A 26,614-nucleotide genomic window follows, 5' to 3' on the forward strand; every position below is an offset into this window, starting at 1 on the left:
GTGCTGGGATTAAAGATGTGTGCCACCACCTCCTGGCTCACATTTAAGTTTTATAATCTTGGTAGCATTTAAAATATCCCTTTAAAAATGTCTGTTAATAAATGAGTTAGGAGGCAGAGGAAGTGAGGTCTCTGAGTTTGAGGCCAGCCTGATTGACCTAGTAAGACATTCTCAAGAAATCTGTAAATGAACGTGGTTCTTGGGTTTGTTTGGTTGATTTTTGTTTTTTTCTTTCCTTTTTGTTTTTGTTTCAAGACAGGGTTTCTCTGTGTAGCCCTGGCTGTCTTGGAACTCACTTCATAGAACCAGGGATCCGCCTGCCTCCACCCAGGCAAGCATGGTTATTTTTTTATTTATCCAACTTTTTTACATCTGTGTGACTCCTAACCCTTTTTTTCTCAATCTTTTCTAAAAAGACAGAATTAAGTATTTTTTTTCTTTCTGCTGATAAATATATTATGTAAGGTTTTAAAGATGTGGCTTGGGGAAAAAATTTCATCTGCATGTAAAAAGAACAAATTTATGTAATATTGGCAGTCAGGCCGGGCGGTGGTGGCGCACGCCTTTAATCCCAGCAATCCGGAGGCAGAGGCAGGCGAATCTCTGTGAGTTCGAGGCCAGGCTGGACTGACAACCTCCAAAACAATACAGAGAAACCCTGTCTCGTAAAAACAAAAAACAAAAAAACAAACAAAAATATTGGCAGTCAGTAGTCAACTTTAATCATCAGAATCAGACACGAGGAAAAAAAATCTAAATTCATAAAATGACAGTGTAGTAGGCAAGCTAATGGCAAAACTGAGACCAAAGCCTATCTTAGAGTACGCTCTAGCCAAGAGAGCTGGTAAGGTTTGAAACTGGGCAAATGGAATACAGTGAACAGGGTGCTGCAGGGGTTGAAGAAGTTGATGGGCAGTGAGCAGACATGAGAGAAAAGGATGTATACATTCATTATGAAGGTTTTGCTCTTAGTGTATATAGGCAGCAACATGGGACTCTGGAGCACCCCTTCCCCTGGTGACATTTGAGGGATGGGCTAATTATTAATATTAGTTGCTTTACTTGGTCCAGGAAACTACCTGAACTATCTTAAGTCAAAGTTGCCGCACATCCCACTGTTGGGTTCTTCTCAGAGAGGCTGATTTCTGTAAGGTGTTCCTGAACTCTGATGTAGGGCTCACATGTTCCCAACCCCTCCTATGTCAGACTACACACTCCCCTACCCATCTTATATCAGAGATGGAAGGATGTTAGGTTGATTTTTGGTTGGTTGGTTGGTTGGTTGGTTGGTTGGTTGGTTGGTTGGTTGGTTGGTTGGGATTTTGTTTCTGTTTTCGAGACAGGGTTTGTCTATGTAGCTTTGTAGACCAGACGGGTCTCGAACTTACAGAGATCTGCCTGCCTCTCCTCCTGATTGCTGGGACTAAAGGTGTGCGCCACTACAGCCTGGCTTGGAAGGTTGCTTCTTGAGCTGTTTAGGAAAGATTATATTTTATTTTAAGGGTCACATTTATACAAAACTGCTTTTTATTCAGTAGTCTCAGTTCCATGTTTCCGGACGGTTCATAAACCTTACCTTTGTTCCTTAAAAAGCAGGTATGACTAACCACCCAAAAATCACAGTTTTGTATGATCTTCTGTAACTTAGGTGAGAGAAAATTTTGACAGATCATCCTTCACTGCAGGTAAATTAAGGCTACTGTGGAAAATTATTTTCTGTGGTTACTAGTTTCAGGCTCCTGATTTGGAATTCCAGTTTCTAGATAACTGCATTAATAGTCTGGGGAGCTTGACATTGATTTCCATCACTTCAGTTCCATGGAACTCCTATGGGGTTTAGACATATTTTTTTTTCTTTCTGAGACAGGGTGTCTCTGTGGTTTTGGGTTTTGGAGGCACTAGCTCTTATAGACCAGGCTAGCCTCGAACTTGCAGAGATTTGTCTGCCTCTTCCTCCCGAGTGTTGGGACTAAAGGCGTGTGCCACCACCACCCAGCCATAAATTAATTTTTTAAATTCTCCGCAGCTGATGGAAATATCTGGGCAGGTTTTGAAGCTAAAAGACCTGAAACCTTTAACACTCAGGTGGATTTAGATGTTGCTTTTATTCTAGCCATGTAATTGAAATGAACCTGATTTCAATAACAGTAAGGCAAGAAGGTTAGCTTGCTCAGAAACATATTCAGTCAGTAAATTCATTCAAAGAAATGTAAAAAACAATGTATGAATATTTTGTCACATGTATATATATGTACCCAATGAATTCCTGGTGCCTGTGCAAGATCGGAAAGCATCAGATTTCCTGGAACTGGTGTAATGGATGATTGTGAGCCACCATGTGGATACTGGAAACCAAACCTGTGTTTCCTGAAAGAGCAGCAAGTGCTCTTAACTGCTCCATCTCTCCAACCCCAATTTTAAAACTTACTTTTTCCCCCTCAGGAAAAAAAGGTATCAGGATTTAAGATATAAGATTTCTGTATGCTATGACTTGAAATAAAAGAATACTATTCTAAACATCTATTTATATGTGTGTGTGTAGCCACAATTTTCTTCAGATACTAGGCATGTTGATTTTCTTATATCAATTTAAAAACCAAATATAAGCCAGTATAATTAAGACTTACTCCTTATGCAGAATTTTTTTAGTGTGTAAATGCAAAACACAAGCCTTTGAAACCCTAATGTGAAATTTTTTTGAAGAGAACACAGTATTATCAAACAAAATTATGTGAACATAGTCTTTACAATTAAAATAAAGACAAGTTGTATTGGAGGTAGGCAACAGTAGTACTCGTATTGGACCAGAATAATAACACCTTGAGTTATCACACGTTTTCCTTGGAATTAAGAGTATGTGTATTTAAAGTATTGACTGTGTTGATTAAATGTAGAAAGAAGATCCTTTTGAGTATAAGAGAATCTTTCTTGCTGGGTGTGGTGGCACATGCCTTTAGTCCCAGCACTTGGGACTCAGAAGCAGGTGGAGCTCTGTGAGTTTGAGGCCAGCTTGGTCTACAGAGAGAATTCCAGGACCCAGAACTCATCAATGTATGTCCCGGGTCTCTAATCTAGTTATTTTATGGAATCCTCCCACTTTATCTGCAAGTGCTGTGGGGTAGGATTTCTTGTATTGTTATCCCTGTGTCAAGCAGTATAGTAAGTTGGTACCATTCTTCCTCCCTCCCTTGATTAGTTGATGTTCTTGTTACTAGATACAGAAAACAGTCAACATAATTCCTGTTTTCAAGTCTTGACTACCTGGCAGATGTTAAGAAATGATAATAAATTTTGATACATGGTATTAAATGGGAAGAACACAGGACTGTGGAAGCCAAAACCAGAATGCTATCCTGCCAATAGGATAGGGACTATCTATTTTGTTGAAAGGGAACTCTTGCTGAGCATGTAGCTCAGTGGAGCATGTGCTTATATCATGCATGAGGCCCTTGGTTCCATTCTCAGTACCATCCCTCCCAAAGAGAGTTGTAAGTATCAGGTGTGGGGTCAGACCTTTAATCCTAGCACTTGAGACACAGGTGAGTGAATCTGAGTTTGAGGCCAGTCTGATGTATACAGTGAGACCCTTTCTAAAGAAAAGTAAACATATTAGAGAACTTACAGGATGACATTTTCCCATAATTAATAGCACAGGACCATCATTCCAGGATTATTGTTACTAGACCCACTGAGCTCCCATCAGTTTAAAGCATAAAAGTAGTCTGATATGCTAGTACCTTCACCTTCAATAGTCATTTAGTTTTTGTCAGTGCTTGTGGTCAAACCCATCTCTATCCTTGAACAAGTCAGGAATATGCTGTGCCACTGAGCCCAGTATTACCTTGGGAACATTATCTGGCTTTATTAAAGCAGTATTTGGATAATGTCTACATCTTAAGTGGCAGTACTCCTCCCTGCATTTTTTTTTTTTTTTTGGTAATTGTTCATAGGCTCTCACTCATTCTTTTTTTTAGTAAGGGTATTGAGAGATAGCCATAGTAAATATACAGTTAAAGAAGAAATTGAAAATGTTGACAGACAGTGGGTTATTTTTATGCCAGGTAATCATAAGAACTTTTTAGCCAAGAATAGTAACATATAACTTCAGTGCCTCAGCAGTGGAGAGGCTGAGACAGAAGGATGTGTGTTCAAGGCCAGATAGGCCTGCATAGTAAGACAGTCTCCAATAATAAAGGTACAAAAAATTTATTTGTAGATGTATTGCCTGGGTATGTCTGTGCACCTTTTGTGTGCATTACCCTAAGAGGCCAGAAGAGCGCATTGAGTCCCTTGGGAACTATAGTGACAGACCAGTGTTAGCTTCCATGTGGGTGCTAGGAATCAAACCTGAGTCCTCTGTAAAATTAACCACAAAGACATATCTTCAGCCCCCACAAAACCTTTATTTTGTTAAGTGACACCGAAACCCGTCTTCAAAAGATAAAGACTTGCTGTATTACAGCATTTACTTAAAATGTAACATAAAGTTAGGCCACTTATGAAAAATCAGCCAGACATTGTGCAGGGATCATATATGTAAGTTATAACTTGATAAGAGAAATAATGGATAGTGCCTTTTGTCTTTAAAATGTTTTATGAATTGTTGTAATCACTTGTTAACACTGTACTAGGTTCTATGTGTGTTTAGGACATACGAAACAAATGTATTGAACTAGTTAATTTATAGTACACTTCCATTTTATAAACATTAACCTTTTACCGTGTGTGAGGGGATATGTGTGTATGCATGTGTTTGTGTTACTGTACACATGTACAGGTATGTGTAGAGACTGAGGGTTGGTAATGGGTGTTCTTTCTCACTCTCCACCTTAAATCTTTGAGACAAGGTTTTTAACTGAGCCTGGCTCAGTTGGCTAGTTGTCCAGCAAGCTCCAGAGAGTATCACACTTGTGCCCCATAGTGACTGGCTTCTTATCTTGGTGCTAGGAATCTAAACTTAGGTCCTCGAATGGTACTGACTAAGCTGTCTCCTTAGCCTTATTCTTTTATCATTATTGTATTTTTAAAATTGCTTCATAATGTAAATGTAGCTTATAAAAAATAATTTATTTTTATTTTATGAGCATTGATTGGTGTTTTGCCTGCATGTATATCTATCTGTATGAGGGTGTCAGATCCTCTGGAACTGGAGTTACAGAAGTTGTGAGCCGTCATGTGGATGCTGGAAATTGAACCCAGATCCTCTGGAAGAACAGCCAGTCTTCTTACCCCTGAGCCATCTCTCCAGCCCCTGTAACTTTTGATTATTTAAAACAAAAAAAAAATTATTTCCTGATTGGAATTGTCCGTAATACTGTTGCTTGTTTATCCTTTTAGGGAAATAAGTGTGGACTCCTTCATATCTCATGTAAGATTGCACATACACTGCACTCAAAAGATTAAATTCCAAAAAAAAAAAAGATTAAATTCCAGAACCAAAACTATTAACTAGAAATTTATTTATAGCTGGGCAGAGGCAGCAGATCTGAATACGAGGTCAGCTTGCTCTACAAAGCAAGTTCCAGCACAGCCACAGTATACAGAAAAGCTCTATCTTCAAAAACCAACAAAACAAAACAGAAAATGTAACAATTGGAGCTGGAGAGAACCAGATTCAGATCTCAGCACCCACATGGTGGTTCATAGCTCTGTAACTCCAGTTCCAGGGTATCTAAGGCTGTCTTCTAGCCCCTTGAGGCACCAGGCACAGGAAGGTGTGTGTATATACACAAGTATAATTTGCAAGAGTGCCTGTGCTCAATAGACATGCTTTTTTTCTCTTCCCAATTACTTCCAACTCCAAGTCATTGGGAGTAACTTCCTATGTAAATCAGGAAGTTATAGTTGCTAACAAAGGAAGGTATGGTATAATCTTTGTCTCTGAAATCCACTGCTTGGATGTTGACTTAGATCCTAGACCCTACCTCATGATAATTCCAAAAGGGTAGTCTATGAACCATTTATGTCCCAGATACTGTAAGGCAATTAAATCCCATTAGCAAATCTGTTCTCATTACTTAGAAAATGCAGAATATTTCTAGGTCATACTCTGAGTAAAGTTTATCTAACCTACCATTACTCTGTTTGACTTATTTTAGTCTTCCTTCTCTGTGTTTATACTTTTTGCAGAGCCAAAGCCCCGAAGTGGAGCAGTTAGGGAGGGTTGTGGAACTGGACAGTGACATGGTAGATATCACCCAGGAGCCAGTTTTGGATTCTGTGTTAGAAGAGTGTGTGCCTGAGGATCAGGAGCCTGTTTCTGCTTCAACACACATTGCATCTTCCCTGGGAATTAATCCACATGTCTTACAGGTGAAGTTTTGACCCATCCTTACTATGGTAGAAAGCCAAACTAATATTTAATTTCTTATATAGTATCATATCTCTTTGTAATTATTTATTTAAGACTATTGAGAGTTCAATATAATGTCACAGGCCAATTTTTCCCATTATATTGAGGATGAGAAGGTGCTCTCTGTTTTGACTGCATAAAATCAAAAGATCTGTTTTCTTAACCAAATTTTGTAACCTTACTACCCTGACTTTAGACAACAAATTGAACAACTGCCAGCTCTAAATTCTATTAAATATCACTTTGTCGCCAGGCAGTGGTGGCACATGCCTTTAATCCCAGCACCCAGGAGGCAGAGGCAGCCGGAACTCTGTGAGTTGGAGACTAACCTGGTCTACAAGAGCTAGTTCCAGGACAGCTCCAAAGCCACAGAGAAACACTGTCTCAAAACACTGTCTCCCCTCCCCAAGAAAATCACTTCATGTGCTTTACAAGAGTAGTGTTGAGTTTTCAAACTTAGAAACATGGTAAATACATGTTGAATTTCTTTCTTCCTGTAGCTGCAGCTTTTTTGTACGAGTTTAGACTTTGACTTATGTTTGACTTTAAAATCATTAATTCAGCAAATAACAGCAACTACTGTGTGCCAGGAACACAGTGAATACAAAGAAGAGAGCTGTATGACTTCAGTCCTTCGGGGTACATTCAGTACAGTGGTGTGTTGGTCACAAAAATGTAACACTTGTTCTGGGTACAGACTTTTAAAAGAGATGGTACTTTTTAAGACCATAACAGCATTTTTCATTTGTGGGAAATAGTCATTCTATAAATACTGCCTTTTTTAGATCATGAAAGCATCATTGCTTGTTGATGAGGAAGATGGGGATGCCATGGATCAACACTTCAGTCACTTCCCCTCCAAAGGAGATACTGTTCAAGAAATCTGTTCTCCTAGACGCCCCATTTCAGCCTCCCACTCATCAAAATCCCATTCAATAGGTAGGTACAGTGTAAAAGATGCTGTTTAAAAAAAAAAGCTTTTAAGATCCTACTTTTCACATCTTCTAAGCTGAGTGGATTTCTCTAGCCTAACCCCTATAAGCCATATGAATAACAATAGGCATTTTTAAAAATACCTATTATTAGTATTTGAAACAGGGAGATTGTTGTGAGTTTGATGTTAAACCGCAAGTAATAACCAGGGAGCTAGAGAGATGGCTCAACAGTTAAGAGCACTTGTTGTTCTTGGGGAAGGTCCTAGTTCAGTTCTCAGAACCCATGTGGCTTCTAACCCTGACTTCCCAGTTCCAAAGGATTTGACACCCTCTTCTGGCCTCCCTAGCCACCAGGCACACACTTTAATCTTAGCACTAATGACAGAGGTAATCAGATCTGTGTTCAAGGACATCTTTCTACATAGTGGGTTCCAGGATAGCAAGTGCTATATTTTAGACAGGTGTAGTGGTGAGACCAGCCTGATCTACCTAGTGAGCTCTAGGACATAAGCTACATAGTGACTGTGTCTCAAGAAAACATATCTTCACCCTTAGTGATTTTTATTGTTATTGAAGAAATAAGCTGTTGTTTTAGTCTTTTCTCCTTGTTTCAGTTGGTGGGTTGCTGCAATCAAAATTTGTAAGTGGAACTTTTCTTTCACCAAATGCTTCGGTGCAAGAATATCGCATTCCCAGAACATCATCTCTAATGAATGTCCCATCCACATCCCCCTGGTCTGTCCCTCTGCCACTGGCCACTGTGTTCACAGTGCCCAGCCCAGCTCCTGAGGTTCAGCTGAAAACAGTGGGGATACGCAGGCAACCAGGGCTAGTCCCTCTTGAAAAATCTGTTACATATGGCAAAGGGAAACTTCTGATGGACATGGCCCTATTCATGGGACGTTCATTTCGGGTTGGTTGGGGCCCCAACTGGACTCTTGCTAACAGCGGAGAACAACTGCATGGTTCCCATGAACTGGAAAATCATCAGGTTGCTGATTCTATGGAATATGGATTCCTGCCCAATCCTGTAGCTGTTAAATCGTAAGTTATGTTTCCTGGTGCTTTTTGGGAATGATATTGTAATTGGGGACTGTTCTGTTATCAGGAAAGCCAAGATCAACACCATGCTTTTTGATCTTTCTATATAAATTTCTTAACCCATAAGTATCTCATGTATGTTGTATGGACAGTATAACATATGTTCCCTATGTAGTCCTACAATTAAGTCTTATGCAGAATATATTAACCATGTAGAATATATTAAGTTTACATAAAATATGTACCATTTTCTTATATACTTTTTATACATAACATTTACTATGCGTTAAATGAATATGATTACTAACTTTTGAAGTTGATTTTGAAAAAATAAAAATCATCAGTGTCTTGAACATCACAATTAGGAAAATCCATTCTAAATTTAATGATTGACTCTAGATTATTTTGGAGATTATTAATATCCTTAAACTGCATCAAAATCAGGCTGACTTCCTGCTCATCTGAATTTAAAGCCTTTCTAGGCATGGAAGCACATACCTATTATCCCAGCACTCAAAGATGTGCAGAAGTGATCACAAGTTGGAGGCTAGCCTGAACTATATATATAACAAGAGTCTAAGAACCTATCAAGTGCTAGGATACAGTCCAGTGGAATAGTGGAACAGCACTTCCCTAGCATGATGGCTTCAATCTCTAGCGCTTCACTTAAAACAGAAACAAACAAAGGAATAAGTAATCTGGAATCTAGCTGTGTGTGGTGGTATACACCTCTAATCTAGTCACTTGGGCAGTGAAGCCTGGAGAATCAAAAAGTCATAGTCTTTGCTACATACCAAGTTCAAGGACTACATGAGACCTGACTCAAAAAATGTGCAATATCTATAAGCTTAGATTTATAACTCTTGACATCAAAGTATTTGCAAACTAGGTATTCTACAATATAGCTTTTGACCTTTGAATTTTGTAGTATCATCACAAGTAAGTGATGAAACCACTAACTGACTCCCACCTACACTTGTACCTTGATCTGTGCTCTGTTGCTTTACAATTTATTGGTCTATCCTACATTTGTTCCCTGAGTTTATTCATGTTGACAGTATAAACAGTTCTTACTATTTCAATCCATTTCATTAGTCTTTTTAAGATTTAAGAAGCAAAAAGGACCAAAAATTTAATTAAGTTTCCAGACACTTGTCTGCTTAAAAGAAAGAAAGAAAGATTTAAGAAGCTGAGACTGGAAAGGTGGCTAAGTGACCAAGAGTATTTCCTGCTCTTCAGAGGGCCCATGTTTAGTTCCCAGCACCCACATTAGGCAGCTCTTGCCGTAACTCAGTTCAGGGTATCTGACATCTTCTCCTGGCCTCTACAAGCATCATCTGCCTCAGACCACAGCTTGCACACATACACTTAAATAAAAATAAATTCCAAAAATCATTTCTAGAAGTAGAATTAAGCTCTGGGGGCTGTGACTATAGATCTGTTGGAATGCTTTTTATTCTGGTGGAAGTCAGCAAAGAAACAATGGTTGGTGTAGGGAAATTTCAGCTGTTTCTTCATTTTCTGACTCATCTGTTGTTTCTTCTAGTCTCTCTGAATCCCCATTCAAAGTTCATTTGGAAAAACTCAGTTTGAGACAGAGGAAGCTCGATGAAGATCTGCAGTTATACCAGACACCTCTGGAGCTCAAGTTAAAGCATAGCACTGTCCATGTAGATGAGCTGTGTCCTCTCATTGTCCCCAATCCTGGAGTTTCAGTCATTCATGATTATGCAAATTGGGTTAAGGAATCACCCAGAGATTTACTGGAAGTACAAAGTGAGTACTCATCATGTCGATAACCTTTGATGTCCCAGGAATCAGGTTGACAGTAGAATGTGTTTCTAGGAGGATGTATTTCTTTACAGGTATAAAGTAACTTTCTGTGCTTAATGAGTTTCTGCAACTCACCTGGGACAAGAAGAAAGAAATTATGAGTTACCATTTGTAATTATTCTTATGCAACTTAAAAGCCTTTAGTTACATTGAAATAGGGATACTAGTGTCATGAGAGTAGGTGAAAGGAAACCCTTTAACTGAAAAATGACAAAGAAACTTAGTAGCAGTGCTTGAAGTTCTGTGGAAGAAGTTTGGATTTGCAATTAATCATTGTGTCAGGAGATGTACATTTGTTATTTGCCCTCTGTCATTATTATTGGCATGTGCTGTGTGTGTCTGTCTGTCTGAACATATTTTGATCATATTCACCCTCTGTTACCACTATTATTACTTAACTTTATCCCTCTGTATCTCTGTTAGTCCTTTTTTACTGTCATGTAAATCTGTCTGTCTGGTTTTTGTTTTATTAAGACAAGGTTGCTCTGTGTAGCCCTGGCTACCCTAGAAATAAATCTGTAGACCAGGCTAGCCTCTAATTCTGCCCTCCAAGTTCTGTTAAAGGCATATGCCACTTTTCTTTTTTAACTTCCTTTTTCCTGAATTCCACTTGTAAAAGAGAGCATGGGATTCAGATTTGATTTGATTTTGCTTGGAGTCTGGCTTATTTTGTTTACCATCCATTTACTTCCAGATGGCCTAGTTAATTCTTCTTTATTGCTCAGTAAACCTCCACAGTGTATAGTCTACACTTTCTCTGTCCTTTACCTCTGAGTGGGTGTTCAGTTATCTCTTTTATGAGTTGACTTCCATTCTTTGGGGTAAGAGGTCATATGGCTAAATCACACTGTAGATAGATTTTAATTTTTTCAGGAACCTCCATACTGGTTGTCGTGACTGGACTAATTTACATTTTTAGCAATAACATAAGAAATTTCCTTTTCTCTACAAGCCATCAGCCAGTATTTGTCTTTTTTTTTTTTTTTTAAGGTTTGGTTCTATTTTTCCTTGATGTTAATCATTCTAACTGGGGTGAAATGGAATGCAAATTTTGATTTGCATTTCCCTGATGGTTAAAGATTTGTACTTCATATGAAAAGTGTTAGCTCATTTGCTTAGCCATTTAATGTTTAGTCAGTGTTTTCCTGTTAGAGTATAAATGTTTCAGGTCTTACATAAAGGTCTTTGATCCATTTTGAGCTGATGAGATTCAAAGTATGGAACAGGAATCTGTCCTCAGTCTCCTACAATTTAATATGGAGTTTTGCTAGCACCTCTTATTTATTAAGCAGCTATACCTTCTCTGAGACTCTGGCACCTTTATTAAGACTCACGTGGTAGGCCCAACATTGTATTTAGTGTTTGTGTGTGTGTATGTGTGTACATGTGTATATAGGTGCCACTCAAATGTGTGGGGGTCAACTTGCAGGACAACAACCCTGGCAGTGTCTTTGTTTCCACCAAATGTCTGTGGGTCTTTGAGAATGCAGAAAGCAAACCAGTTAAAGCAGTCTGCGGCTTTGGGGGAAGTGAGGTGCAAATGGTGAATGCTTCCCAGCACCTTCATGGAGGCTCACAACTATTGTATCTCCAGTTCCAAGGGAGCTAATGCCCTCTTCAGGTTCCTATGGGCACCAGGCACACATGGTGTACAGATATACATACATACATACAAAACACCCACATAAAATGAGTTTTTAAAGTGTTTTGTGGCAGAATTGGAGAATCTTTTCTGGACTATCATAGTTAATAGCCATAATCAGGCTAGAGGAACTTAGGAGAAGAGCATCATGTTATGTTTGTTATGTAGGTGTCACAGGTACAGAGTGAGTAAACGTGCCCTGTATCTGTGCAGCTTATAATTTAAGATGAATGGGTTGGGAGTAGTGAGCTCACGAACTTGGATGAGTGCTTGTGGTGATAATTGATGTCATTTGCACCACAGTTAGTGATGGGCTCTTGGGTGAGTGATTGCCAAACTTTCATAGCATCGCTTTTTGTACTTTCTTAGTTGTGAAGCACTGGAGCCTGACATGGACATTATGTGAAGCCCTGTGGGGCCACCTGAAGGAGCTTGACAGCCAGCTGGACGAGCCCACAGAATACATCCAAGTTCTGGAGCGAAGAAGAGCTTTTTCCCGCTGGCTGTCCCGTACTGCTGCACCCCTGATTGAAGAGGAAGTTTCCTTAACCCGAAGAGACAGTCCCATAGAAGCTGTTTTCAGCTACCTCACAGGAAATAGGATTAGTGAGGCCTGTTCTCTGGCACAGCAGTCAGGTAGGGATGGGGTCTTCTGCATCACCACCTACTTCCTGTGCACTGTGTCTGTCCCTTAATTGTAATTTGCCTTCTAACTGTATCCCAGGAAGGTTGTTTGTTCCTCTAGAGACCGTGTCTTGTTCTGCTTGACAGCTGGAAACTTAAATATTGTTTATTTAGTAAAATTTTTGTTATATGCCTTTGTAATAAAATAAGAAAATGCAGATAAGTAGAAAGCAATAGTACAAAATTATCAGAATTCTAAGACTTAGTCATAGTAAGCATTTTCAGTGTGCTTAGATGGTTATCCTTATAATACATAAAGTATACACAAATGCATGCACACAGAGCAACATATACGTGGAAATGTTTCAAACTTGGTATCCTAGTTGTTCTCATTAGTGTAGTGGTGAGTATCTTGCCTGTCAAAGATAATTTCCTGATGTATATTCTGTTCTTATAAAATATAGATAGCTATAAGCAAGTGTTTCTTAGTAATCTTTTAATATAACATTGGTATATTCCTTTGACATTTATTTTTGTATGTGTGCGCACATATGGAGACCAGATGATGATAGGTGTCTTCTATCACTGTCTACTTACTTCTTTAAGGCAGGGTCTCTCCCTGAACTAGAGCTGAACTAGCATTTTTTTCAACCAGGCTGGAAGCCAGTAAACTTCAACAATCCCCGTCTCCAGCCCCACTTGGACCTGGGCTTACAAGTGTACATGGAACTCACCCAGCTTGTTACATAGGTGCTAGAAGCCAAGTGATTGTTTATTTGTTTTTTCTGGGTTTCTCTATATAACAGCTCTGGTTCTCCTGAAACTTTGTAGACCAGGCTGACTTTAAATTCAGATAGAGCCACCTGTCTCTGCCTCCAAAGTGCTAAGATTAAAGGTGTGTGACACCACTGCCCAGCTATAGCAAACCCTCATAACTGTTGAGCCATCCTCAAGCCTCCATTGTGGACATTCTTAGACTTTCAAATTTCTCTTTACATTCCCTCCTTTCTAGCAAAAAAAATTTGAACATTTTATACATAGGTCTTTTGTAACAACTCATTATTTCATCCAAATAAATAGAACTTTAATTTCTAGGTTGAAATATTGACTTGGATTTAAGATTTGTGCTTTAAGTTTTTCTATCAGTAAGATATTCAACAATTACTTTATAACCATTTTAACAGAAATCTTGATGAAAATAATGACATAATTAAACATGATTTTTTAATCATACTTTGTTGGTTGGAACCTCCTTTATTCAAAGCCAACTAATCATAACCATCAACTACATTTTTTTTGGTGAGTTTGGCCAGTTTGAGATTATAGGAATAGAACACACAGATCAGATGCTTGTGTGGTGGTGCACACCTTTAATCCCAGCAATTGAGAGGCAGAGGTTTGAGGATAGCCAGGGCTTCATAGAGAGACCTTGTCTCAAAAGACAGGTACGTGGGTGTGTAGACAGATGGGTAGAGATAGGTGGGTAGATACATAGACAATAAATAGACAGATATAAAATAAGTAAACAATTAATACAAACAACACTATGAACCAGCATTACCTGCTAATTCTAATCAGAGGGAAGTATAGTCAATGAGCTATTGTATCAAGATATGATAAACCTCTCTGAACTTAACTGTCTCTGTGCAACATGCTATTTAAGTATATTAACTAATAGATATAGGCACACAAATAATCTTCCTTTTTTCTTTTGTCACCTAGAATACTAACAGCCCATGGCCAAGTGGGCTGCAGTGCTTACTTAGGTCATTCTTTGAAAACCCACATGTAGTCAGAGCAAACTTATGATCCTTGTGCGGTCTAATTTGTGAAATGAGCCTTTTGAGATGATAGTTTTAATTTCTGGCAGGACATGAGTTGGGGCTAGCTCATTAAGAGCACTGGTTGCTCTGCCAGCACCCACATGCCATTTCGCAATCCACATGTGTGTGTCAGTTTCTTGTTTCTCTGTGTCACTGTGTAGTACATGCTAGTTGGGCTTGTCTTCAATGATGTCATCTCATCATTTTCATGGCAGTCTACTGAATCAAGTTATACTTTCCTCGTTTGTTGTTGTTGTTTGGTTGGTTTTTGGTTTTTTGGGGTTTTCTTGTTGTTGTCATTTTGGATTTTTGTTTTACCAGAGAGGGTTTCTCTGTGTAGCCCTGGCTGTCCTGGAACTCTATAGACCAGGTTGGCCTTAAACTCGGAGATCCCCGAAACAATACAGAGAAACCCTGTCTTGTTAAAAAAAAAAAAAAAAAAAACTCGGAGATCCACCTGCCTCTCCTTCCCAGTGCTAGGACCAAAGGTATGTGCTGCCACACCTAACTTAACTTTATTCCATCTTATAGATATGTGGTGCCTTGCAAAGGGTTCGCAGAAAGGAGTAGAAAAACATATGCTTTTACCACTACATATTCTATTCCTTTTTAGGGTAAAGTACTTTGAAGATATTCTCCTTAAGTAGAAAGTATCTGTAATTTAATACTGGTGTTAATTTTCCTCCGAAGGCCTGGAAGAGTATCATGGTAATAGCCTGTGTTTCATCAGGTTAGTTAATCCTTAGTCCTCACCAGAAAACTTGTGTTTTTCCCTGTAGGTGATCATCGCCTGGCTCTTCTTTTGTCTCAGTTGGTGGGTAGCCAGTCAGTCCGAGAACTGCTCACTATGCAGTTGGCCGATTGGCATCAGCTCCAAGCTGACAGCTTTATCCAGGATGAGAGATTGCGCATATTTGCCCTATTAGCTGGAAAACCGGTAATGTCATGTTAATTTTTCTTATAAAGTACATTGTTAATATAACTGCTAATTTGGTCTTATGTCTAGGTAGAAATATTTCCAAATTAAAATGTCAGATAGTGAGGCATGATGGCTCACACATTTATTCCAAGCGTTTGAGAGGCAGAGGAAGATGGTTCTGTGTGAGATGTATATAGATCAAGTTCATGGCAAACATGGTCATGAGATACCCAGTATAACTGGGGCTACATAAAGAGACCTGTCTCATGTCAGGCTGGACAGTTGTGTCGTAGGCCTTTAATCCCAGCACTTGGGAGGCAGAGGCAGGTGAATAGCTGTGAATTCAAGGCCAGCCTGATCTACAGAGTGAGTTCCAGGATAGATAGCCAGATCTACATAGAGAAACATTGTCTCAAAACAGACAAAACAAAAACCATATCATACAGGTAACCAAACAAAAATATCTAATGTTAGATATATTGTGTACCTCTAATGTCAGTACACATAGGTCAAGACCAAAGGAGCGCCAGCCTGAGCTTCATAGTACCTCATGAGGACTACATAGGAAGGCCTGTCTCGGGGCTGGAGAGATGGCTCAGAGGTTAAAAGCACTGGCTGCACTTCTAGAGGTTCTGCATTCAGTTCCCAGCAACCCCATGGTGGCTCACAACCATCTATAATGAGATGTGGTTCCCCCTTCTGGTGTACATTTATATATGCTGGCAAAAGACTATATACATAATAAGTAAATTTTTTAAAAGATATTTTAAAAAGCCAGCGGTGGTGCCGCATGCCTTTAATCCCAGCACTAGGGAGGCAGAGGCAGGCGGATCTTTGTGAGTTCGAGGCCGGGCTGGACCAATAGCCTCCAAAACAATACAGAGAAACCCTGTCTCATAAAAATCAAAAAAAAAAAAAAAAAAAAAGGCCCTGTGTCAAAAACAGTTTTTAGAAAAAATGTATTGCACTTGTTTCTATTCTCACACTTGCTCTCAAGCATGTGTGTGTATACACCACAGCACATGCATGAACAAAGAATATTTTACCAGAGTTGATTCTCTCAAGTGGGTCTTGGAAGTCAAACTTAGCTTCTTACACTTGACCCACTCGGCCATCTCACTGACCTAAAAAATTAGGGCTGGCAGGATGACACAGCAGGTAAAGAAAGACACTTGCTATCAACCCTGACAACCGGAGTCAGGTCTGTCCATAGAACCCACATAGTAGGAGAGAAGAGCTGATTCTCAAAAACTCTGACAACACATACATCATGCCATGCATATGCCCACATATAATAATAAATAAGCACAAAGAAATATTAATATTGAAATCTACTGTATCCTATATCATAGTAATGTTTACATAGTAAACTATATGTAATAATCTGTCTTTTAAAAAGATTTATTATGTGTGCAGTATTCTGTCTGTATGTATCCTTAGAGGTCAGATCTCATTATAGATGTGAACCACCATGTGGTTGCTGGAAATTGAACTCAGGACCTCTGGAAGATCAGCAAGTATTCTTAACCACTGAACTGTCTCTCCAGGCTCTTAGACTTTTTTTTTTTTTTTCATCTATATTGATGTGTAGGTTCATTTTTGTATGTGTTTATATACAAGCAAAGTCTGTTACAGAGAATGATTCTGAAATTTTTTTTCTTCAATTTACTGTGTATGGACATTTTTTCATGTAATGTAATATCATTCTTTTTAATAACACCACTCTTCATTTTACCAAAAATGGAGTAATTATTATTATTTGTTTTTGTTTTTTCAAGATAGGGTTTCTCTGTATTGTTTTGGAGCCTGTCCTGGTACTCGCTTGGTAAATCAGGCTTGGTCTTGATCCGCCTGCCTCTGCTTCCCCAGTGCTGGGATTAAAGGCATGCTCCACCACCACCCGGCTGGAGTAATTATTTTAAGCCAGTTTTTGCTGCATATTCTTTTATTATCTGATTCTGTATATGTCTGTCTCATCCATTATGGCAAGAAAATGGGAGGGGAGATTTCATATTGATACCATTACATTAAGATTGAGTATTTTAGCATACTTCTTTAATCCTCGCAATTGGGAGGATCTCTTAATTTAAGTGAGGCCCTGTCTCAAAAACAAAACAAAAAGTGAAAAGCTTGTTGACAGACAGTAATAACCAAGGCAGTATGAAGTTGTCATGGTGATGCTTTTGTCTCCTGCAGGTGTGGCAACTATCAGAACAAAAGCAAATCAATGTATGCTCCCAGCTGGATTGGAAACGTGTGCTTGCTGTCCATCTTTGGTATTTGCTTCCACCAACAGCCTCCATTTCCAGGGCTCTCAGCATGTATGAAGAAGCATTTCAGGTATGTGTGTTCAGAAGAGCCAGGTGAGAACTCTGGTGTATTTTGTCTTTCCAGAGAAGTCCTGCAACCTGGGCATGGTGGGCACACCTTTAGTCCCAGCACTTGGGACTCAGAGACAGGTGATTGACTGTCTAAGGCTATATGGTCAGACCTTGTCTCAAAAAAGAAAAAAGGGTGGCCGGGCATTGGTGGCGCACGCCTTTAATCTCAGCACTCGGGAGGCAGAGGCAGGCGGATCTCTGTGAGTTCGAGGCCAGCCTGGTCTACAAAGTGAGTTCCAGGACAGCCTCCAAAGCCACAGAGAAACCCTGTCTTGAAAAACCAAAAAATAAAAAATTTACAAAATTTTTAAAAAAGGGTGTACAGAGAAAAAGCCATCAAATCACATTTTATTATACAATGCTACTAGGGACTGCCCTCTTTGAAAATACTGTAAAATTGAAACAGACCCAACAAACTCAAAACTTCAGCCTCTACCTTGCCTTTTCAACTTTCTATTTGTTTTTACCCTATTTAGAATAGTGATTAATTTTCTTACTGTTTTTTTCTGCCTCTAAATCAAAGGGTTTTTCATTTCTAAGATTATCTTGCCTCTTTGGGGATTGCTTAAGCCTGACCTCAGGTTTAGTTTGCCCCATATTAACATTTAAGCTGAAACTCATCAATATCATTTTTCATATCCCTTGTCATAGATGAGTTAAAAAGTTGTTTATTGAGCCGGCAATGGTGGTTCATGCCTTTAATCCCAGCACTTGGGAGGCAGAAGTAGGCAGATCTCTGAGTTCAAGGCAGCCTGGTCTATAAAGAATGAGTTCCAGGACTACACAGAGAAACTTTATCTCAAAACACTAAGAAAAAAAAGTTAAATCACCACTACACCTTGCTGAGTATTTGTTTTGTTTTAATTTTTTCATGAGTTACTTGTTTTTGTTTTGGTTTTTTGGCTTTTTCGAGACAGGGTTTCTCTGTGGCTTTGGAGCCTGTCCTGGAACTAGCTCTTGTAGACCAGGCTGGCCTCGAACTCACAGAGATCTGCCTGTCTCTGTCTCCCGAGTGCTGGGATTGAAGGCGTGCGCCACCAACGCCCGGCTTAGTTACTTGTTTTTAAGACAAGGTTTCATGTAGCCCAGTCTTATTTTCAAATTATGGTCTTCCTGGTGTGCCATGATTCCTTAAATCGTTTCTTATTTATTCATGCTTTAAATTGTTTTTTATAGAATTTATCTAAGCAAAGAGCCCTTAAACTGTAATAGTTAGGTATGATGGCCATACTTCTAATCTCAGCACTCAAAAGGCTGAGTGAGGCAGGAAGGTTGCCAAAGATTAGATGTCAGCCTGGGATATAGAATGGAGCCAGGGGGCATGAACACATACACTCATTCAGAATTTTAATTGCAGCCGAGTTAGCTGCCATATGCCTTTAATCCCAGGACTTGGGTGACAGAGTCAGGCATTTCTTTGTGAGTTCCACGATTCTTACGGAGACATAGAACAACTGTTGTCAACTTGTGGGGTACAACCCCTTTGAGGGTGGGGGTGGGGTCAAATGAAACTTACAAGTACTCTAAGACCATCAGAAACAACAGATACTTATGATTCATAACAGCAAAATTACAGTTATGAAGTATCAACAAAAATAATTTTATCATTGGGGGTCACCACAATATGAGGAACTATAATTAAAGGATTGCAGCATTGGAAAGGTTGAGAACCACTGAGAAAAAGACATTGTATCACAAAAAAAGAAAGAAAAAAGATTTATGATCAGTGGACAAGTGTGGGAATCTGGTGAGCTATTTGACATCTTTACAGGATTAAAAATGGGTGTATCAAAACAGGTTAAAATCCTTGGTCCTGCCGGGCGGTGGTGTCGCACGCCTGTAATCCCAGTACTTGGGAGGCAGAGGCAGGTGGATCTCAGTGAGTTCGAGGCCGGCCTGGTCTACAAGAGCAAGTTCCAGGACAGCCTCCAAAGCCACAGAGAAACCCTGTCTCAAAAAAAAAGAAAAATCCTTGGTCCTTTTAAGCCTCACAGCATCCTTAATACAGGTGTCTGAATAATTGAGACATGATAATACTAATTGAGAAAATTGACAGCATTTTTATTGCTATATCAAATCCTTATTTTTCAGAATACATCTGAGGGTGATAAATATGCCTGTTCCCCTCTTCCTTCATACCTGGAAGGTTTGGGCTGTGTGGTAGAGGAAGAAAAAGAGACACGGAGACCACTTCAGGATGTTTGCTTCCATCTTCTAAAACTCTATAGTGACAGGTAAACTAGGACCAGGCATGGTAATTGCTTCAATCAGTTTCATTGAGATACAATTTACATATAAATAAGTATACAGTTGGATAGACATTATCTCAGAGTACCAGCACAACATTGCTGTCACCTACAGAAACTCCAGATCTTGAGAGTTTAGTTGATTGATTAATCAATTAATCCTCAGTACTAAACAATGTATACTGGGGTGTTAATATAAATTAATTTTGAATTCATTCTGAACTCTTTTTGTGCCTGGCTTCTTATCACTGAACATGATAGTGAGATTTAGCCATGTTAATATGAGGGATATTTATTTTGACTTTGTAGGTTTTTTATAATTTTATGTTGATTCATTGGTGAATAGTTAGATATTGTTGGTTTGGCTGTGAGGGATAAAGATGCTATGAATATTTATTTACAAAACTAGCTGTAATAAACCAGGTCTTTTGCACAAGCTACTATGGCAGCTGAGGTATGAGAGGTTCGCCGGAGTCAGTAAGTTTCAGTCCACCAGGCAGCATAGCAAGACCCATCTAAAAAAGTGATTGTTATTTAACATTTTTACTAGTGATGGATAAATCTCTAATTGTTCTATGTCCAATGCAGAACTTAGTATAGTATGTACTGGTATTCTCTGTGTGTTGTATCTATTAGTTTTGATATATTTACTTGTCTTTATTTGTTTTTATTTTTTTGGTTTTTTTTGAGACAGGGTTTCTCTGTGTAGCTTTGAAGCCTATCCTGGCACTTGCTCTGTAGACCAGGCTGGCCTCGAACTCACAGAGTGCTGGGATTAAAGTCATGCACCACCAACTTCTGGCCTATTTGTCTTTACTTTGATAGTTTGAGACTGGATCTCTAAATAGACTGGCCTAGAACGTACTCTGTGTAGCCTAGAACACTCAAATTCCTCCTGCCTTAGTCTCCCATGAATTAGAATTACAGTTATGTGCCTCCATGAAATATTTTTAATAAGAAATGGAGAATGGCTTATCTAACAATAATAAATTAACTCATGCAATTATTATATCTAAATAATTAAAATTATTCTGATACTTTAAAAATACTTTATTTACTTTCACTTCATGTGCATTTTTTGTGTTTTTGGCTTAGTGTACGTTTGTGTGAAGGCGGCTATGAGCTGCCATATAGGTGCTGGGGATTGAACTCTTGGAAAGAGTAGCCAGTCCTCTGATCTGCTGAGCCAATTCTCCAGCCCTTACTTTTTACTTTGTTAGAAACAACTAGGGTTTTTTGTTTTCTTTTTTCTGTTCACAGCTAATAGGCCACAGCTTATTTCTGCTTTTCAGGATGCCTTCTTTAAATACAGAATATTAGTGTTAGTTGTAAAATAAAAATTGTACAGGACAGCCAGGACTGTTTCACAGAGAAACACTGTCCTGAAAAAACCCTGAAGTAGAAATTGTAGTCCATATATAAATAAAATTTACCATTCATCAATTTTTTGCTAGCATCTATTCAAACCTTTTTGGTTTTTTTTTGATGATTTGGTGGTTTGTTTTTAAGACAGGGTTTCTCTATGGAAACCATGCTGACCTTGAACCTACAGAGATCTTTCCTCTCTGCCTCATGAGTGCTTGGGACAAGTGTGCCCCACCATGCCTGGCTTAGATTTTATTATTGTATTTTATGTCTATGACTGTTTCTGGTTGTGTATATAAATGCAACACTCCAATGTCTGGTGCCCTTAAAAGCCAGAAGAGGGTGTCAGATTATCCAGAACTAGAGTTGTGGATTTTTTTTTTCAATCATGTGTGTATTTGTGCACGTGAGTTAGAGGACACCTTGAGAAGGAGTCCATTCTGTCTCTCCACTATTTGTGGACCCAGGGATTGAACTCGGGTTGACAGAGTTGGAAGCTAGAGCTATATATTTTTATAAGTCCCAGTTTGCCGAAGTTTCTACACTATATAACTTGCTTATTCATTTCTGTGTTTTAGTGAAGTAGAATATTTACATCAAGTTTTCATATTAACAGAGCATTGGAATGCACCTTAGTTGAGACACTCAGGAGGCAGTGGCAGGTGGATCTCTGCATCCAGCCTGGTCTACATAGCAAGTTCTAAGACACAGGGTTATTCCAAAAATAGAAGAAAAATTATTCATAACTTTTTCTTATCCTTTTAAAATATTTATAGAATCTGTAATAATCATGAATTCCTGATACTGGTGATTTTTATTTTCTGCTTGTCTGTGCAATTAGAATTTTATTGGTCTTTTAGAGAACCAGTGTTTGTTTTCATTGCATTTTATTCCTGTTATTTATCCTGCTCAGAGCAAAAGAGAAAAGCTTTAATGGATAAGTACATAAAGAGTAGAACCACCTATTTCTACACTAGAATGATTGAAATTGCCAGTCTATGGTGTCACACGCCTTTAATTCCAGCACTTGGGGGGGAGGCAGGCAGAGTTCAAGGCCAGCCTGGTCTACAGAGTGAGTTCCAGGACAGGCTCCAAAGCTACACAGAGAAACCCTGTCTCAAAAGAGAGAGAAAGAAGCCGGGTGGTGGTAGCCCACGCCTTTAATCCCAGCACTCGAGAGGCAGAGGCAGGTGGATCTCTGTGAGTTCCAGGCCGGGCTGGACCAATAGCCTCTGAAACAATACAGAGAAACGCTGTCTCATAAAAACCAAAAAAAAAGAGAGAGAGAGAAAGTGGGAGGAGGGGGGAAGGGAACAGATACTGTAATAAAGGCTAGGGAAGAAAGAAATGGTGAAAGTCCATATATTATAACCTGTTAGATGGCAACCCCCTCGTGACAGAGGTGTCTAGTATTACTGACCTGTTGAATAAAGATGATCTGCTGGCTGAGCATCCTGACTGAATACTTTGTTGTTCTCAGACATTACGATCTCAATCAGCTGTTGGAACCTCGAAGTGTAACTGCAGATCCTCTGGACTACCGTCTAAGCTGGCACCTTTGGGAAGTTCTGCGGGCTCTTAACTATACCCATCTCTCCGAACAATGTGAGGGCGTCCTACAGGCCAGTTACGCTGGCCAGCTGGAAAGTGAAGGACTCTGGGAGTGGGCCATCTTTGTCTTCCTGCATATTGAGAACTCAAGGTGAGTGAAAAGCCTTTGAATCCAGTGAGTATATCTAGCACCTCAAGGCAATACCTAATGAATCAGTCTCTTCAGGTTCCATTCAGCAATTTATTCCTCAGAGCAGCTGTTAGATACAGCCATGTGATACATCTCAAGACTTGGGGCCTTTGGGATGGGACTCAGCAGTTAAAAGCAATTGTTCCTTTTCCATAGGATCTGAGTTCAGTTCTCTGCACCTGTGTTGGGCAGCTCACATTTCCTGTTGTAACTCTAGCACTGGGGGCCTCTGATGTCCAAGGGCACCTACATTCATGTGCACATACATACCAGCACCCCCATGTACACCATAAAAATAAATATTTTAAGAAGTCTTAAGTTTGGGCTGGAGAAATGGCTCAGATTATGAGCACTGTCTGCTCTTCCTGAGATCCTGAGTTCAATTCCCAGCAACCACATGGTGGTTCACAACCATCCGTAATGAGATCTGGTGCCCTCTTCTGGCATGTAGGCATACATGGAGGCAGAACACTATATAATAAATATAATAATAAATAAATCATTTTTTAAAAGTCGTAATTTAAGCCGGGCGTTGGTGGTGCACGCCTTTAATCCCAGCACTCGGGAGGCAGAGGCAGGCAGATCTCTGTGAGTTCGAGGCCAGCCTGGTCTACAGAGCGAGTTCCAGGACAGCCTCCAAAGCCACAGAGAAACCCTGTCTCGAAAAACCAAAAAAAAAAAAAGTCATAATTTAAAATACTGACTTTGTGGTTTGTTTTGCTTTTTAAGTTTGAAGTGGTCTCCTAAAAATGGAGATTGCCCATTTGAGAGACAGTCCATGACTACGATGCTATTCTCTTTTCTTTCCCATAGCATGCGTGAGAAGGCTGTTCGAGAGCTGCTTACTCGGCACTGCCAGCTTTCAGAGACCCCTGAGTCCTGGGCAAAGGAGACTTTCCTTGTGCAGAAGCTTTGTGTGCCTGCTGAGTGGATCCATGAGGCCAAAGCAGTTCGAGCACACATGGAATCCAATAAACACTTGGAGGCCCTCTATTTGTTTAAAGCTGGCCACTGGAACCGCTGCCACAAACTCGTCATTCGGCACCTCGCTTCTGGTAAGTGCAAGGGCCTATGTCTCCTGGAGTTACTCCATGTTTTCTAACCTATGAGCCCTCGTGGTATCTGAGGCAGAAATGATGTTCAGTTCAGGACATGACAGCCTTAGATTGAGGTTCTACCAAAACACTACATAAGAGGCTTGGTCTGGGTGAGGGGCTGGGACAGGGAAAGATGCCAGACACTGTTGTAGTCACCGTCTGCCACAGATGTCCTTGCTGTGCACTAAGATCTTTGCTTGCATGTTGACGAGCACCACCAAAGATAGCTGCTCCAAGGCCTGAAGTCAGAAGGTCCTCCACAACGTCTGCTTAGAAAATTAGAGAAACAGCATTCCTTCTCCCTGCCTGCCTTAGATGTATGCCTAGTCCTCCACACTGTGTGAACCATGCCTTATACACTGAAGTCAGTATTTTTTTTCTTTTCTTCAGATGCCATAATTAATGAGAACTATGACTACCTGAAAGGGTTCTTAGAAGATCTGGCACCTCCAGAGCTCAGTAGCCTAATTCAAGACTGGGAAACATCTGGGCTTGTTTACCTGGATTATATTCGAGTAATTGAAATGCTCCACCGTATTCAACAGGTACCTAAAAAATTCCTCAAGCCACTGTCTAGTTTTCCTTTTTATTGGCACTTAAAAACGAGAGATTTCGCACGCCTTTAATCCCAGCACTCGGGAGGCAGAGGCAGGCGGATCTCTCTGAGTTTGAGGCCAGCCTGGTCTACAAGAGCTAGTTCCAGGACAGCCTCCAAAGCCACAGAGAAACCCTGTCTCAAAAAAAAAACGAGCGATTTCCTTTAATCCCAGCACTCGGGCGTCAGAGGTACTGGGATCTCTGTGAGTTCGAGGCTGGGCTGGACCGACAGCCTCCAAAACAATATAGAGAAACCCTGTCTCGTAAAAAAACAAAAACAAAAAAAACCCAAGAGATTTCAGAAAACTATACTGTATCGGGTTGTAGTGGCACGTGCTTAGGTAGGCAGAAGCGGGTGAATCTCCATGAGTTCCAGGACTAACAACCAGACTATGTAGAGAGGCCATTCTCAAGGAAAACACAAAGGCCATGCTGTGGAATACCAAAGAAAACATGGTGACGCACATACACAGTTCCAGCATTGGGAAGTGGAGGTGAAAGGATCAGAAGTATGAAGCCGGTCTAGGCTGTGTGAAACTTTATCAAAAAAAATTAAATTCATAGATAAGTATAATGCTGCTGAAGATGGGACTTTGGGATTGTTTTCTTTTGTTTTTTTCAAGATGGGGTTTCTCTGTGTAACTTTGGAGCCTGTCTGGAACTCTCAATGTAGACCAGGCTGGTCTCTAACTCACAGAGATCCACCTGCCTCTGCCTCCCAAGTGCTGGGATTAAAGGCGTGCGCCACCACCTGGCAGGACTTTGGGTTTTTTATTTGTTTGTTTTAGCTAGTCTTACCCTATAACCTAGGCTAGCCTTGGGCTGTACTCACTGTGTATAGCCCAAGGTAGCCCTTTTTGGTATACTTTCAGTGTACTTTTTTGGTATATTTTATACTTTCAGAAAGAGAGGAAAGTGAGTGTGACGCACACCCTAGCACAGGTGTGGAGCTCCAAGGGTTAGTGGAGGAAGTGGGATGTGAACTCGGTTCATCAGGCTTGGGAGCAAGCACCTTTACCTGCTGCTCCACCTCACTTGCCAGCTCTGCTTCTTTTCCCCTGGAAAGTGTGAGGAGCTGTACTCTTCCTTGCTACCAAAACTTGTGGTACGTTTTTTGTACCTGCCAGATTATGCTACATTTTGTTCACATCTTTATGTTCTTGAAGTTTTGGGGGAGGTCTTTTCTGTTGTGAGGTTACATACCATTGAGTATAGCATTCCAGAGCTCAAGCTGCTCGGGTCAAACTATTAGATTCAATTTTGGTTTCCCACATTGACAAGGTAACTAAGTTAATTAACCTTGCCACTCTGTCTACCCCAGGAGGGCTGTAGGGAGTGAAAGTTAAAGTGGACAGTGGCATAGACTGTAGAATGTATCCAACAGCCTCTTCGTGGAGGGGACACAAAAGAGGCTCCGGGCTCTGTCATAGTTCCTGATTTCATCTAATTCCTAGCTCTGGGTCAGGCATATAGTGGGCATAATTCAGGCATCACTGGAGAAGCCTTTCTAGTTGAACCCAAAACTGCTGAGGACTGTGATGGGTTTGGGAGCTGTGGTAGTAAGCAGTATGGTTTTGCTTACTAAAGTACTGATTTAATGGGGAGGACATACACAAGTAATCCAGAAATTACCATAGCGTAAGGAAAGATTTACCATGGCTTCCTAACAAAATGCCAGAACCAAAAGGAGAACTCTGATCTAATATGAGGGGAGTCAGTTACAGTATAGCTCAAGGTCCACATTCATAACTTAATGAAACACAGTCTTCACTTAAACTCTCTATTTTAGGGCTCAGCAGTTAGGAGTACTTGCTCTACTAGCAGAGAGGTTCAGGTCCTAGTACCCACATGATGATGGCTCACAACCATTATTAACTCCAGTTCCAGGGAATCCGGTACCCTCTTCTCCCCTCTACATGCACAAAATAAAAATAAATCTTTAAACATCAAAAACAAACCTTCCCAGTTCTGTCTTGCTGTTTTCCTCTTTATCCCATGCGTTACATATAAGCTCTCTC

At 40.0% G+C, this 26,614-nt stretch overlaps 1 protein-coding gene across 5 annotated transcripts in view; it reads left to right on the top strand.

The window, feature by feature from the left end:
- Positions 1-26,614, top strand: part of Nup98 (nucleoporin 98 and 96 precursor) — an 83,540-nt gene that overhangs the window by 53,681 nt on the left and 3,245 nt on the right. For all 5 annotated transcript variants that reach the window (XM_040757448.1, XM_040757457.1, XM_040757452.1 and 2 more), the window contains 11 exons: positions 6,130-6,312; positions 7,138-7,291; positions 7,902-8,331; positions 9,875-10,104; positions 12,173-12,439; positions 15,030-15,187; positions 17,366-17,509; positions 19,642-19,784; positions 22,642-22,863; positions 23,716-23,957; positions 24,390-24,544. In XM_040757448.1, the coding sequence (XP_040613382.1) occupies positions 6,130-6,312; positions 7,138-7,291; positions 7,902-8,331; positions 9,875-10,104; positions 12,173-12,439; positions 15,030-15,187; positions 17,366-17,509; positions 19,642-19,784; positions 22,642-22,863; positions 23,716-23,957; positions 24,390-24,544 (2,328 nt within the window). The remainder of the gene's footprint in view (positions 1-6,129; positions 6,313-7,137; positions 7,292-7,901; positions 8,332-9,874; positions 10,105-12,172; positions 12,440-15,029; positions 15,188-17,365; positions 17,510-19,641; positions 19,785-22,641; positions 22,864-23,715; positions 23,958-24,389; positions 24,545-26,614) is intronic.

This window comes from Mesocricetus auratus, unplaced genomic scaffold (genome assembly GCF_017639785.1).
Source record: "Mesocricetus auratus isolate SY011 unplaced genomic scaffold, BCM_Maur_2.0 Super-Scaffold_4256, whole genome shotgun sequence".
Classification (NCBI taxonomy): Eukaryota; Metazoa; Chordata; class Mammalia; order Rodentia; family Cricetidae; genus Mesocricetus; species Mesocricetus auratus.